This window comes from Doryrhamphus excisus, chromosome 8, assembly GCF_030265055.1.
Source record: "Doryrhamphus excisus isolate RoL2022-K1 chromosome 8, RoL_Dexc_1.0, whole genome shotgun sequence".
NCBI classification, from domain to species: Eukaryota; Metazoa; Chordata; class Actinopteri; order Syngnathiformes; family Syngnathidae; genus Doryrhamphus; species Doryrhamphus excisus.
In genome coordinates this window covers 3,652,885-3,665,000 of record NC_080473.1, presented here as the reverse complement: position 1 = coordinate 3,665,000, position 12,116 = coordinate 3,652,885, and the positions used below count along the sequence as shown (strand labels likewise).

General features: G+C 43.3%; 1 protein-coding gene across 1 annotated transcript in view; it reads left to right on the top strand.

Moving 5' to 3' along the window:
- Window positions 1-11,450, top strand: part of strn4 (striatin, calmodulin binding protein 4) — a 23,946-nt gene extending 12,496 nt beyond the window's left edge. Inside the window, exons 5-18 of the mRNA XM_058080526.1 lie at window positions 1,172-1,357; window positions 1,500-1,677; window positions 2,747-2,903; window positions 3,318-3,413; window positions 3,637-3,755; window positions 3,849-4,024; window positions 5,025-5,072; window positions 6,057-6,178; window positions 6,271-6,438; window positions 6,519-6,659; window positions 6,752-6,850; window positions 6,939-7,025; window positions 7,358-7,547; window positions 8,615-11,450. Coding sequence (XP_057936509.1) covers window positions 1,172-1,357; window positions 1,500-1,677; window positions 2,747-2,903; window positions 3,318-3,413; window positions 3,637-3,755; window positions 3,849-4,024; window positions 5,025-5,072; window positions 6,057-6,178; window positions 6,271-6,438; window positions 6,519-6,659; window positions 6,752-6,850; window positions 6,939-7,025; window positions 7,358-7,527 — 1,747 coding nt within the window. The 3' untranslated portion in view covers window positions 7,528-7,547; window positions 8,615-11,450. The remainder of the gene's footprint in view (window positions 1-1,171; window positions 1,358-1,499; window positions 1,678-2,746; window positions 2,904-3,317; window positions 3,414-3,636; window positions 3,756-3,848; window positions 4,025-5,024; window positions 5,073-6,056; window positions 6,179-6,270; window positions 6,439-6,518; window positions 6,660-6,751; window positions 6,851-6,938; window positions 7,026-7,357; window positions 7,548-8,614) is intronic.
- Window positions 11,451-12,116: the final 666 nt, after the last annotated feature.

Genomic DNA, 12,116 nt, shown 5'->3' with positions numbered 1-12,116 from the left:
CCAATGTTTTCAGTCTACAGCAAATATAAAGAAATCCACCTCAGGGTTCCATTACTTTGAGAAGGATATACTATACATCAGGGATACTCGCAGTTTTTCAGCTGGCGAGCTGCTTTTAAAATAAGTCCAGAAGACCTACTTCCTACTCAAAATAGAGAAAATATTCATATTTATTAAAAAAAATACGAGTACTTTATGTCTGTTATATATTATCAGGGGTGCACACATCTGGACTATAAAACATATACTATATATATAATATCTAACCAGTAAACATTGATATACTGTTGTAAATATTCATTATTATTAATTCATCATATTCACAATTTCAAAGTAATATTTGATATCAGAATTATATCCAATATGGCAAGAAAGATAATTCCACAAAAGTTGTCTGCATAACCTGACTACAAGTAATACGTCAGTCAAAATATTTTTGCTAGGTAGCATTCATTATCTGGGACACACAGTAAACTGATGGATGCCAACCACCGTCGTACAGAATAAGAAGAAGACATTTGTAGACGGTCCCTGGGGTCCCGCTTCCCTGCAGACTGCTCATAGAGATGAATGAATGAATTGGGAGTTACAAGTGTTGACGATATAAGCGTCCTAATCAGTATAATAAAGATGAAAGTTGCATCTTCGAGTGTAGTTTAAGATGCCGCGGGGAAGGAGGAGTGAATCAGGAGGGCAGCTAAAAGTCACGTTTACGTGATTGAACTGCCAGTAGCTTGCGATCAGTGTAATGAGCAGCCCTGTTATACATGCAGATGTGAACAGCAGCAGAATTGTATGGAGGAAAAAACAATACATTTGTTGTGAATGAATAATACAGCAGGTTAGTGCAACAACAATATGTGAGGAAGTAATACATGGACAGTGATTTGCAGATTACATTCTTTTTTTTTAAAGCACCAATCAGTGATTCACAGAGCACTGATTTCAATCAGTGAACAAAATGTCAATCAATTCAAATCCTGACTTACCAGAAACGTCCCCCTACGACACACATCAGAAATAACATGGCAAGTTTTCAGTACGAACTTTGACGGACATAAAAGCAGCATGATGTGGAAATGATGTCTTTTCATCACCACAAAGCCTTTCCTTCCCTCCCTTGCAGCCATGTTTGCTGTAACTGTCTTCACCATCTGCCTTGTCAACGTAGATACCTGGAGGAGGTGGGCTACTCGGACACCATTCTAGACATGCGCTCCAAACGTGTGCGCTCCCTGCTGGGGCGGAGCAGCCCCGAGGCCAACGGGCCCCCACCACCTGAAGCCTCCCCAGAGTCGGAGACGCGATCCGGTGGAGAATCCTTGTTGGTCCGACAAATAGAAGAGCAAATTAAGAGGTGAGACTGTGGAGGAAGTTGCTCCCTAAACCACACCACGAGACATTGTTAAAGTGACGCTTCAAAAGTCTACAAAATGTCACTAGGACATTAACTGCCATTACGTTATGCCGGCGTACCTAATCCAAGTCCACTTTTGCAGAAACGCAGGCAAAGAAAGCTCCAAGGAACATCTCGGTGGTTCAGTGCTCGATAAGATCCCCTTTCTGCACGGATGCGAGGACGACGACGAGGACGACAGCGACGAGGAAGACGACTTCCAAGGCATGGCCACAGACTGCATTGACGGCCCTCGCAAGAGCAAAAAGTCCCGTGTAAAGGTGCAACTGAGCTTTTCATTGCCATTAACACCAAGTCTACAGTAAGAGTTGTTCAACTTTGTTAGTCAACAAAATAAGCGCACTACGGGTACCATAGTAAAGACACAAAAACGCAACCTGTAAGCATTCAGTTTACGTATACACTACGCTCAAAAGTTTGGGATGACTTGGAATTTTTTTGGACCAGTCTGAGATGGCTTTTTCTTGGTAGTCCTGCTATGAAGTCCAGCATCCTGAAGTCGCCGCTTCACTGTTGATACTGACACTGGTGTTTGATGGCTACTATTTAGTGCAGCTGTGAGGCATCTTTGTCTTAAACTACACACTCTCTTACACAGTTGTGCAGCGTTTTTCTGTCCTTGTTAGACCCAGTTTGTGCTGCTCTCTGAAGGGAGTAGTTAACAGCATGGTAAGAGATTTTAGTTTAGATTTTTAGATGGCTTTTCTAATCATCTATTAGCCTTATAAAATGATGAACTTGGATTAGCAGCCATACCAGGGGATTGATGCAGAGGACTGACAGTTGTTGATAGTCGGCCTCTATGCAAAAATGTAGATCCTTCTTTGAAAATTGATTTAATTGTTTGTGGAATGGAAAAAATTGTTTGTGAAATGCATGAAAATTAGTTTTTCTTTGGAAAACAAAGAAATTTGTAAGTGATCCCAAACTTTTGAGCGGTAGTGTAATACCAAAGCATAGCCATGGACTTTGCATACCGTGTACGACTTTGGGAGCGATTCAGTTACGTTAAAATTAATGGGGATGTCCGATATTGGCTGTATTGCCGAAAACCAATATGTCGATATTGTCCAACTCTCAATTTCTGATACCGATATGTGTAACATGACATATCTCCTGTGTATACAATGTTTTTTTTAATATAGTTTTTCATGATCAGGAAAAAATGTGATACAGATATCAATTTGTGTTACATTTTTATGATTATCAGTAATTTTTAGGGATGTCCGATAATTCTCTAAATCTTCTTTCCTATACCTTCTAAAGATCTTCTCCTCATATGTGCTGAAACGTTATGTTTATGATTAATTGTTTGTCTTTTCATCCCAGATGGGTTCAGAGCCCATGACCACAGACCTGGACCCAGAGGATGAGGAGGATGAGGACGACTCGGAAGACGCCCTCAGTGAATTTGACTTTCTGGGCTCCGGGGAGGATGGGGAGGGGGCGGGAGAGGCCAGGATCTCTGGGGACGGACGGGAGTTAGGTACGCTGTTGCCATAGCAACATCATCCGCACTTCCAACATCCCTGCCCCACCGCTGTATCTGTCTTCCTCCCCACACACGCTCACCTTTTTTGTTTTTTTTAAAGTTACTTCTCATTGTGTCTCTTCTTGTCAATAAAACCAACCTCTTTTCCCAAGCGCTTGTCTCTCTGTCTCTGTCTGTGACTCCTAGCACTGTGTCGCAGTCATCTGTCTCTAGATGTACTCTCTCTCTATCCTTGGGGTCATTTCATCATGAGTATCATGATGGACAAGCATCATGCATGCAGCCTTTACATGTCCACAAGTCATAATTATACTTTTGTCCTCTTAATGAGGAATGAAGTCTTATTTGTCTCTGCCTCTTGTCCGCATGACTGGATTTGTTGTGTCTCTTTCCTTTTGCCGCGTTCAGAGAACCGCAGGAACAAGTTACAAGGCATGATGTCTGACTTCCCCTCAAAACCTGCCCCGCCTCCCTCTGTGTCCGGACAAGCTCGCTCCGGGGAAGGTAAGACAAGCCGCACCCTTCTCGGTATTGCCTTGACTTCCATATTATGCATGCTTGGAGCTTAAACGTTGAATCCCAGAATTAGACTCTGGCGGTGTCGAGTTGCTCCTCCAACTATAAATAATTTGTCCCGGTATGCATGGCGGAAGGAGGAAAACAGGACAGACAAGAACCCCTTCCTGTATTTTACGACGCTAACACTGTCCTGCCTCCAAACCTGCAGGGGGCGCCTTGGGTTTTTCCTCGGACGTCTTCATTATGGACGCTGTCGGAGGCGGAGACATGAACTTGGGTGAACTGGCTGATCTCACCGTTGCCAATGACAACGATCTCTCCATGGATGTAATGAACACATTGCCTCTCATCACCTTCACGGGCACTGAGCCATCCTACTTTGATGCTGATGATGCAAACGTGTGTGTGTGTGTCTTGCAGATGCAGGATAACAGAGAGGAGTATAAGAAGACGTGGAACCCCCGTTTTACGCTACGCAGCCACTTTGATGCTATCCGTGCGTTGACTTTTCACCCCAGCCAAGCAGTCCTGCTCACAGCCTCTGAAGATGGAACACTAAAGCTGTGGAACCTCAACAAGGCCATGCACTCCAAGAAGTAGGAACAGTCACACCTTTAAAACCAAATTACTCTTAATTTTTTTTTTTTATGACTGTGGAATCTCAGTTTTTGTTCACCCCAATTTGTTGCTATAATTTAGTTTTGAACGGTAAGAAACTAATCCGTTTGCCCTGTACTGTATCAATCTGTGAAATCAAGTACCCAAACAAAGCACCCAAATGTTGTATTTTTCATTGCTAAATAATAACCTGCCATGGGACCAAAAAAAGTTTGGAGTGCCAGCATGTTAAAGAAAGCGAGAAACTATTGATTATTATACGGTCGCATTCTTTGAGGGCCTTTCATTTATGAAAACTCACCAACATTTTTAAGCACCTCGGGTCTGGGGAAAAAATGTTATATTTCAGTGGTCATGAACAAGCAAAACTCACTCAGTAGCACCCTCTTTAAATTTGAACAAAATTATGCCGTGCCACCATTTTCAGAGAACGTCACCATATTTGGTGAAGACGTCAATCTTGACAGGATGCACAATAAAGTCTCAAGACCCGTTGTTCAAAAAGAAACGGGAAGTAGGCCATTTCAGGTGAAAATTTTGGGTGAAAACGAGGGGGGTTGTGTTTCAACAACCGAGTCCTTACGGACTTTAACCAGGTCAGCCTGAATGAAAATCAGAGATACTAGACGGACAAGCAGTGTCATATTGCAAAGGATTATAGGCCGTTCCATAAGATGTGGGCAGAACATGGCAACGAACTTTGATAAGCAATCAAAAATTCACCATTAACTGTAAACTTTAATAACCCAAAGGGTCAGATCCTCATCATAATTGACACATATAACCCTGACTTGTGAACCCTATAATTATTCTCTATATGTTTTGTTCATATTTTTAGTCTGATTTGTTATTTCCTGTGTGGGAAAAATTGCCTCACTTTTATTCTCAAACTTCTTGGTACAAATTAATAATGAAAACTGTGATTCTACTGTATAACAAAATAATATGACTCAAGTTACACTGACTTTTCCTCCGCAGGAATGCAGCATTAGATGTTGAGCCTATCTACACATTTAGAGCGCACAGGTGAGTGGAATGCACACAAACATCCAAAATGCAGACATGTACTCATTTAACAATGTTTATTATTATTTTAATAATACCAAGAACTGTTGCTCGTAGGTGATTTTGATTTTAAGAAAGGATATTGTAATTAATTGGTCAAATTATTGCTATTGGAATGTGGGAGGAAACCGGAGTACCCAGAGAAAACCCACGCATGCACGGGGGGAACATGCAAACTCCACACAGAGATGGCAGAGGGTGGGATTGAACTCGAGTCTCCTAGCTGTGAGGCCTGTGCGCTAACCACTCAGGCGCTGTGCAGAGTGGTTAGCTGCACAGAGGCGCTGTTAAGTCAGCCTCAACTAGTTTACAGTCCGAGGAAGATGATGACTTGAAATAATGATATACAGTATATGTGGAAAATACACATATATTCTGGTGTAAAAGAACAAAAATGTTAAATGTTTTTTTTTTTACTTAAATATTTTTATTTTTAACCAAAACGGCTGCACAGCGCCTGAGTGGTTAGCGCACAGGCCTCACAGCTAGGAGACTCGAGTTCAATCCCACCCTCTGCCATCTCTGTGTGGAGTTTGCATGTTCCCCCCGTGCATGCGTGGGTTTTCTCCGGGTACTCCGGTTTCCTCCCACATTCCAAAAACATGCTAGGTTAATTGGCGACTCCAAATTGTCCATAGGTATGAATGTGAGTGTGAATGGTTGTTTGTCTATATGTGCCCTGTGATTGGCTGCCCACCAGTCCAGGGTGTACCCCGCCTCTCGTCCGAAGACAGCTGGAATAGGCTCCGACCCTCGTGAGGATAAGTGGTAGAAAATGAAAAAAAAGTGTCAGCCTATCCCAGATGTCTTTGGGCGAGAGGCGGGGTACACCCTGGACTGGTCGCCAGCCAATCACAGGGCACATATAGACAAACAACAATTCACACTGACTCTGTGACATGGTGACATGGCGGACTACCTTTTTGAGCCACTCTTTCTGTCTAGTGGTGCCGTTTTGTCACTAACCATGGGAGAAGATGGAGATTCCTGCTACAGCGGAGGTCTGGATGGAAGCGTGCGATGTTGGAAGATGCCGGACCTCAACGTGGATCCCTATGACAACTACGGTCAGTGAGTCAGCAGCTGCTGCCTCATCGTGTTACCAACTGGCTTAAATGATCTGCTGTGTTACAACGCTTGTGTGTATCTCCCTAATTAGATCCTGGCATTGAGAGCAGCGTGCTAGCAGGCCATGAGGACAGCGTGTGGGGTCTGACGTACTCTACGGTACACCAGCGGCTGGCCTCGTGCTCGGCGGACGGCACCGTTCGCATCTGGGACCCGCGGAACTCTACCCCCTGCCTTTCGGTCTTCAACAAGGAAAGAGGTAGCGGCACATACGGCGCCTGTGTTTTTTCTTCTGTTGTTTACACGTGTAACACATTCACGCTCCTGCCTTCTGGACAGAACATGGAACACCCACCTCGGTGGCCTTTGTGGCGTCTGACCCTAACCAGGTGGTGGTGTCATTCGATGCCGGCGAGACACTGCTCTATGACCTCAACACGGAGCAGAGCATCATAGCGCTAGAGACGCAGACCAAGGATGGTATGTTCTGCTTAATCAGCTGCATCAAGAGGTTGTAATCCATATGGAGACGTGATTGTTTTTGTTGTGTGTTTATCCTTCTTGCTCTGCAGGAAGTGAACTCATCAACCGTGTGGTCAGTCACCCCTCCGAGCCCCTCTCCATCACTGCACACGAGAACCGCACCATCCGCTTCTTAGATAACAAAACTGGTATGCACTTTGTTGTATTTACTGGACGTTTACTCTGTGAAACGAGGGATCACCGAGAAATGTGCCTTTTTTTTTTTTTAAAAAACAGGTAAAGGGGTCCACTCGATGGTGGCCCACCTGGATGCAGTTACCTGTCTCACAACAGACTCTAAAGGCACTTACCTCATCTCTGGCAGTAAGTCACAGCCAACCGCCGCTACGTATGTCAAGTGCATGGAGTCCTTTTATTGCAGCCAACCAAAATACAATGAACATTCTGTCAACTCCACACTTATGTTCTTCTGTGATGTGGCGAGGGATGACTGTACTGTAATTCTAGAGCTGATTAACCATCCAATCGGATTTGTCATTGTTGTACCACTTACAGCCTCTAGGGGCATATTTGCATTGTACCACAGCATTCCATATTCCAATTAGAATTCCAATTAGATAAGCAACCGTATCCCTCTGTGGGACCAAATTGTCAAGGAATTGTTTTGATTTGGATTGATTGTCTTTCCCCTGCAGGCCATGACTGCTCGGTGCGCCTGTGGATGCTCGACAACAGGACGTGCGTGCAGGAGATCACCGCCCATCGGAAGAAGCACGATGAGGCCATTCACGACGTGGCTTTCCACTGCTCGCAGCCCTTCATTGCCAGCGCCGGCGCCGACGCACTCGCCAAGATCTTCGTCTGACAACACTGCGGTCGTACCAGGTATGAGATACGGCCTTCATTTGAATCAGGAAATATCTAAGTTGGATTTTGAATTAGTAGATGAAAATGTGGGTGGGAATGATGCTTTGTCTACAAGGTGTGTCAGAAAGGTTCCTGGAGTGTTGACGGTATTCTTGGATGGGAGGACCACGTCGACAAAGACATCATGTGGCATCTGCTAAACTCAGTAAACCGAGAAGAGGCGAGAGAGTTGTGGCAGATCAACTTGTGGCTGCCTGAGGCTCATGGGGGGGGGAATCAAGGGGACCCATATTGAAGACATGGGGTACATCAAGATGGCCGTGATGACAAAGTTGTGAAGGGTGCATGAAGGCGTAGGACAGAAGGCTGGGAAGGTGCGTTACACTACAGGAGGATTACTTTGAAGGGGAAACCTCACCAGTGCTGGAACTTTTCTGATACACAGAACACATTTTGCATAAGGGGGGAATTCTTGGCATATGTGCAAAGGATGTGAATTGCGGCCACGTCAGCCTGACGCAAGAGGGGAAAAGACAAAGCCCAAAGCCCAGAGGGAAGCTGACGTCATTGCAGTGCCCCAATGAATACGTTGCTCAGACACAATGCCTTTTGTGAAAAAGAAAATAATTTTAAACTCATATTGGGACATGTTTGCACAATTTTTGAGTGTTAAGTTGCTGTGTGATAAATGTAGTGTTGTCTGTAAAGTGTTCTTTGAAAGATGACACCGTGTCGTATTGACCTGCGATTTTCAGTGTTGACAATATTGTCAGCTTGTGATTGTTATTAGTAGTAGTTGTGGCGTAAAGACGATGTCATATTATGTAGAATTTAGCCAGAAATTAGCCACATTGCCGTATAAGATGCAGAGTTCAAAGTTTAAGAAAAAAGTAACATTTTATACACAGGAATTTGTCATACTACGAAGGGCCCAAATTTGGCACACCTTGTTTATGTGTCCAGTCCAGAGGGTACCTTGCCTCTCACCTGCTGGGATAGGCTCCAGCTCACTCGGCCTACAAAATGGATGGAGGGAACCAAGGTATACCAGCGTAACCTTGCCTCTGCCCTTTTTGTCTTTTCAGACACCCTCGACTGGGCCAAAAGAGAGAAGAGTGGACAGCCCCCCCTCCACACACACACACACACACACACACACATACTCTTGTCCTGCACCCCACTGGCTGGGTTATTGTCACAGGACGTCACCGCCCCTCACTTCCTTGCTGTTTTATGCCTCAGTGACTTGTTGTTATACGAACCACACTGCTTTGTTTTTTATTAACTCTACAAGCTCCTCGGATAAAAAAAAAGAAATCCAACTTTTTTCTACACTACAGTGCGCTATTCCGCCCCCCACCCCACCCCACCCACCCTACCCTGACAATTCTACTTATTTCAGTGCACTTGAGAAGTACAGATATGTGCATGGTGCACAAAGTTTTTTTGGTTTGTTTTTTAATAGTCAGTGAAATAACCGGTAAGTAGCCTGCTGGTATCGCATAGTATGGCTGACAAAGGTGATATCATTCCAAAGACTTTAAAGGAGGCGTGTGTGTGTGTGTGTGTGTGTGTGTGTGTGTGTGTGTGTGGTTTTCTTATTCAAGGTCCGAGAATGTTCTACATGCCAGTGTTTCAACTTAATAGCTTTAATTTCAACTTTGCCACGACCCGTAGGTTCACTGTGTGCATGTCTTGAATGTTTCTACCCATTTAAGGTTGGGAGGGAGAGCAGGGTGAGGTGTGTGTGTGTGTGTGTGTGTGTGTGTGTGTTGGCAGCAGATTGTGCTGTTTTTTTTACTGTATCGAGTGTGTATCCGTATTCGCACTAGTCAAATCATGGTGCTATGAAAGCCTGTGGTAGGATTTTTTTGCACACGCAAGGAAGAGACTTCACAGTAGACATGTCATTCATTTCAGACACGCGTGTGTGTGTGTTTTTTGTACTAAATCCCCACTGTGAGATGCGAGTGCGGCTTCCTCACATTGTTTTGTGTTCCTTTCGTTGGTGTCAGTGGGTGCATTCGGGCTTTAAAAAAAGCAAGAGAAACAAAAGAGAAAAGGCTTGTCATCATCTTGGCTGGTAGTGCATGAGTTGCACAGTAGCACATTAGCCTCCTGGACGCTAATGGAAGTAGCATGTGTCTAAGGAGAAAAAGCTCCATCACAGTCACTTTTGTCACTACACATAGGAAGCGATGTCATGGGCGGAGTTGCCGTGGAAGAGAGTCTTTTTTTTTTCTTAGTAACGGTTCACTAACCTGCTATTTTGTTAGGGGAGTGTAGTTTTGTAGTGGTCTGTTTAATAATAAAAAAATCACTTTGTAAGATTATACATGGTGTATATAGGCACCCACTGACTTTTCAATACGTCCTACAGACTAGGGATGGGCATTGGACTAAATGGGGGCCATTAATCCATTTCAAAAATATTTTATGCAATTTAATTTCTGTATTTTTCCTGTGGCTGGGGTTTGATGTTCACTCCCACATTTTCAAATGCAGATGTTAACAGATATGAGCAGACTCATGATAAGGAGTCACAATAGACAGGAAGTTGCTGACGTTGCTCGCATCACGTTTGTCAAACTGCTGTTTGCAGCCAACCAGCCCGCATCAAATTCGGCCTGAAATGCTTCAATTACTCACGACTGAACGAGCTGTTAATTTATATGCCCATCCCTAGTAGAGACTGCAAAAAAGTTAGAAAAGTTGTCCAGCTGGCAACTTGTTAAGATAACAGGGTACCACAGGGGTCAGAGAAATGTGCCGAATCAAGAAGAGCCCAGCATTCAAACAGGGTCCCTGCCCCTCAAGTCTGAATTACTCCTTTTAGAACGGCGATCCTCAGCAGGAGGGGTGGGTCGCGGAGCCGTTTCTTTGCCTGGGCAAACCAATAACAATGTCAGAATGTCAGTTATTTGCACCTTGCATTGTAGTCTGTGTTGTTCGCTTCCTACGCCGCCATGAGGTGCGTGTTCATGGGCGACTTTGCCAATCTTTTGAGCGTGACGGGAACATAACGTGCCGTCCATCCGACACACAGCTGCAGATATCTGCTGGAGAAGAGCCAGTCGTGGGGGATGCTACCACAGCTGTTGCAATTGTGATAGTCTGGATAAGTTTGGCTAGCAAAGGGTCCATTTCCTGCACCGTTACTTGCGTATGCCAAATTTTAAACCTGCTGTTGGAAAACACTCGGGAGGACAAGCAATTATTCTGGTGCATGTGTCACAGTGCCAATTACTGGCCTGGCATGCAAATTGCAGCCTTTTCTGTTGTTCTAACGGGGGTTGTTTTGAAAACGAAACGGTGTATTTGGTCAGTGCTGTGTCAACACAGTATGGACTTCCTGTACAAAACGAGTGTCAGTCCGCAATATTTATCTAGTGGGGGTTTGCTAAAAGCCAACGGAGCCCCCCTGTGAGAGTGCAGACAAATCAGTGAGAAAATAAAACAAAAGTCTTTGTTGGGTTTCATTTCTTGCATCTCTTTTGATTCCAATGAAGATGTAAGAATTACGTAGTATTATATGATTCATTCTCCTTTACTAGGCATAGGACTTGCTTGTGATTGACGACAATGTACAACTTGTAAAAAAAAATACAAAATAAATCAGAACACAAATGCAAAAAAAAAAAAATAAAAAATCAAGAAAACAAGAAAAATGTACCAGTCAGAGGCCAAGGTAAAGGACTCTTTTTTTTGTTTGTATTTTTTTATTAGCAATTTATCACTGTGTGATACTTTGTACATCATATTAAGCTGTATTCAAACTATTTCCTCTAACTACAAGGGATAAGAGACCTGCTTTTTATTATTATTATTATTATTATTATTATTAATTTGGTTTTATTATATATTTTTGAATTGCATTCTAGCTTGTATCAGATGAGACTCTTGTTTTTTGTTTTATGGGTCGCTTGTTGTATGTTGTTAAGGATAAAAAAGGATAAAACATGATTTTGTACAGTAACAGTGTCTGTCTTTTTCCAGCTTATATTGTATCACAGCCACATTATAATAGATGAACTGTTGCAAATATCCTCGTTTGATTGAGCATGACTGAGGATAGAACTTTGTGGTTTATTCGTCATATTTTATTGTACTGCTACTACTTTGGCAAACACCGCCCCACTGTGGCCAAAAGTGGAGTCACAACAAATAAGCAACCCCCTTATTCTAGTTTGTCAATAATATGCCTTCCTTTGTTTGCTTTCGGAAATGTCTGTGGTTAAAAGTATTTATTTTTCCTGATTTTCTTTTCTTACTCTTGGGTTTTTAAATAAAATAAGTAATAATAAGTAAATAGCTCCCTGACGAGCTTGTGGTACTCCATCGCTGACTACTGGCCTGTTATGGTTATTACACCTTCAGTTCAGGGGCTTGTTTTGTGGCTATCTCGTAAACTTTGAAGTTTCTATTCATAAATTGTTTTTCAAAAGGGTTATAAGAATGCATCTCTGACAGTGCCTATCAAAACATTATCTTAGTAAAGGCAGCTTGTTTTATATACAGCTCTTGCATTTTTGAGCACGTGTACCTAATATTGTGGCCTCTCTGTTAACCTTAAATACAATAGGTGTG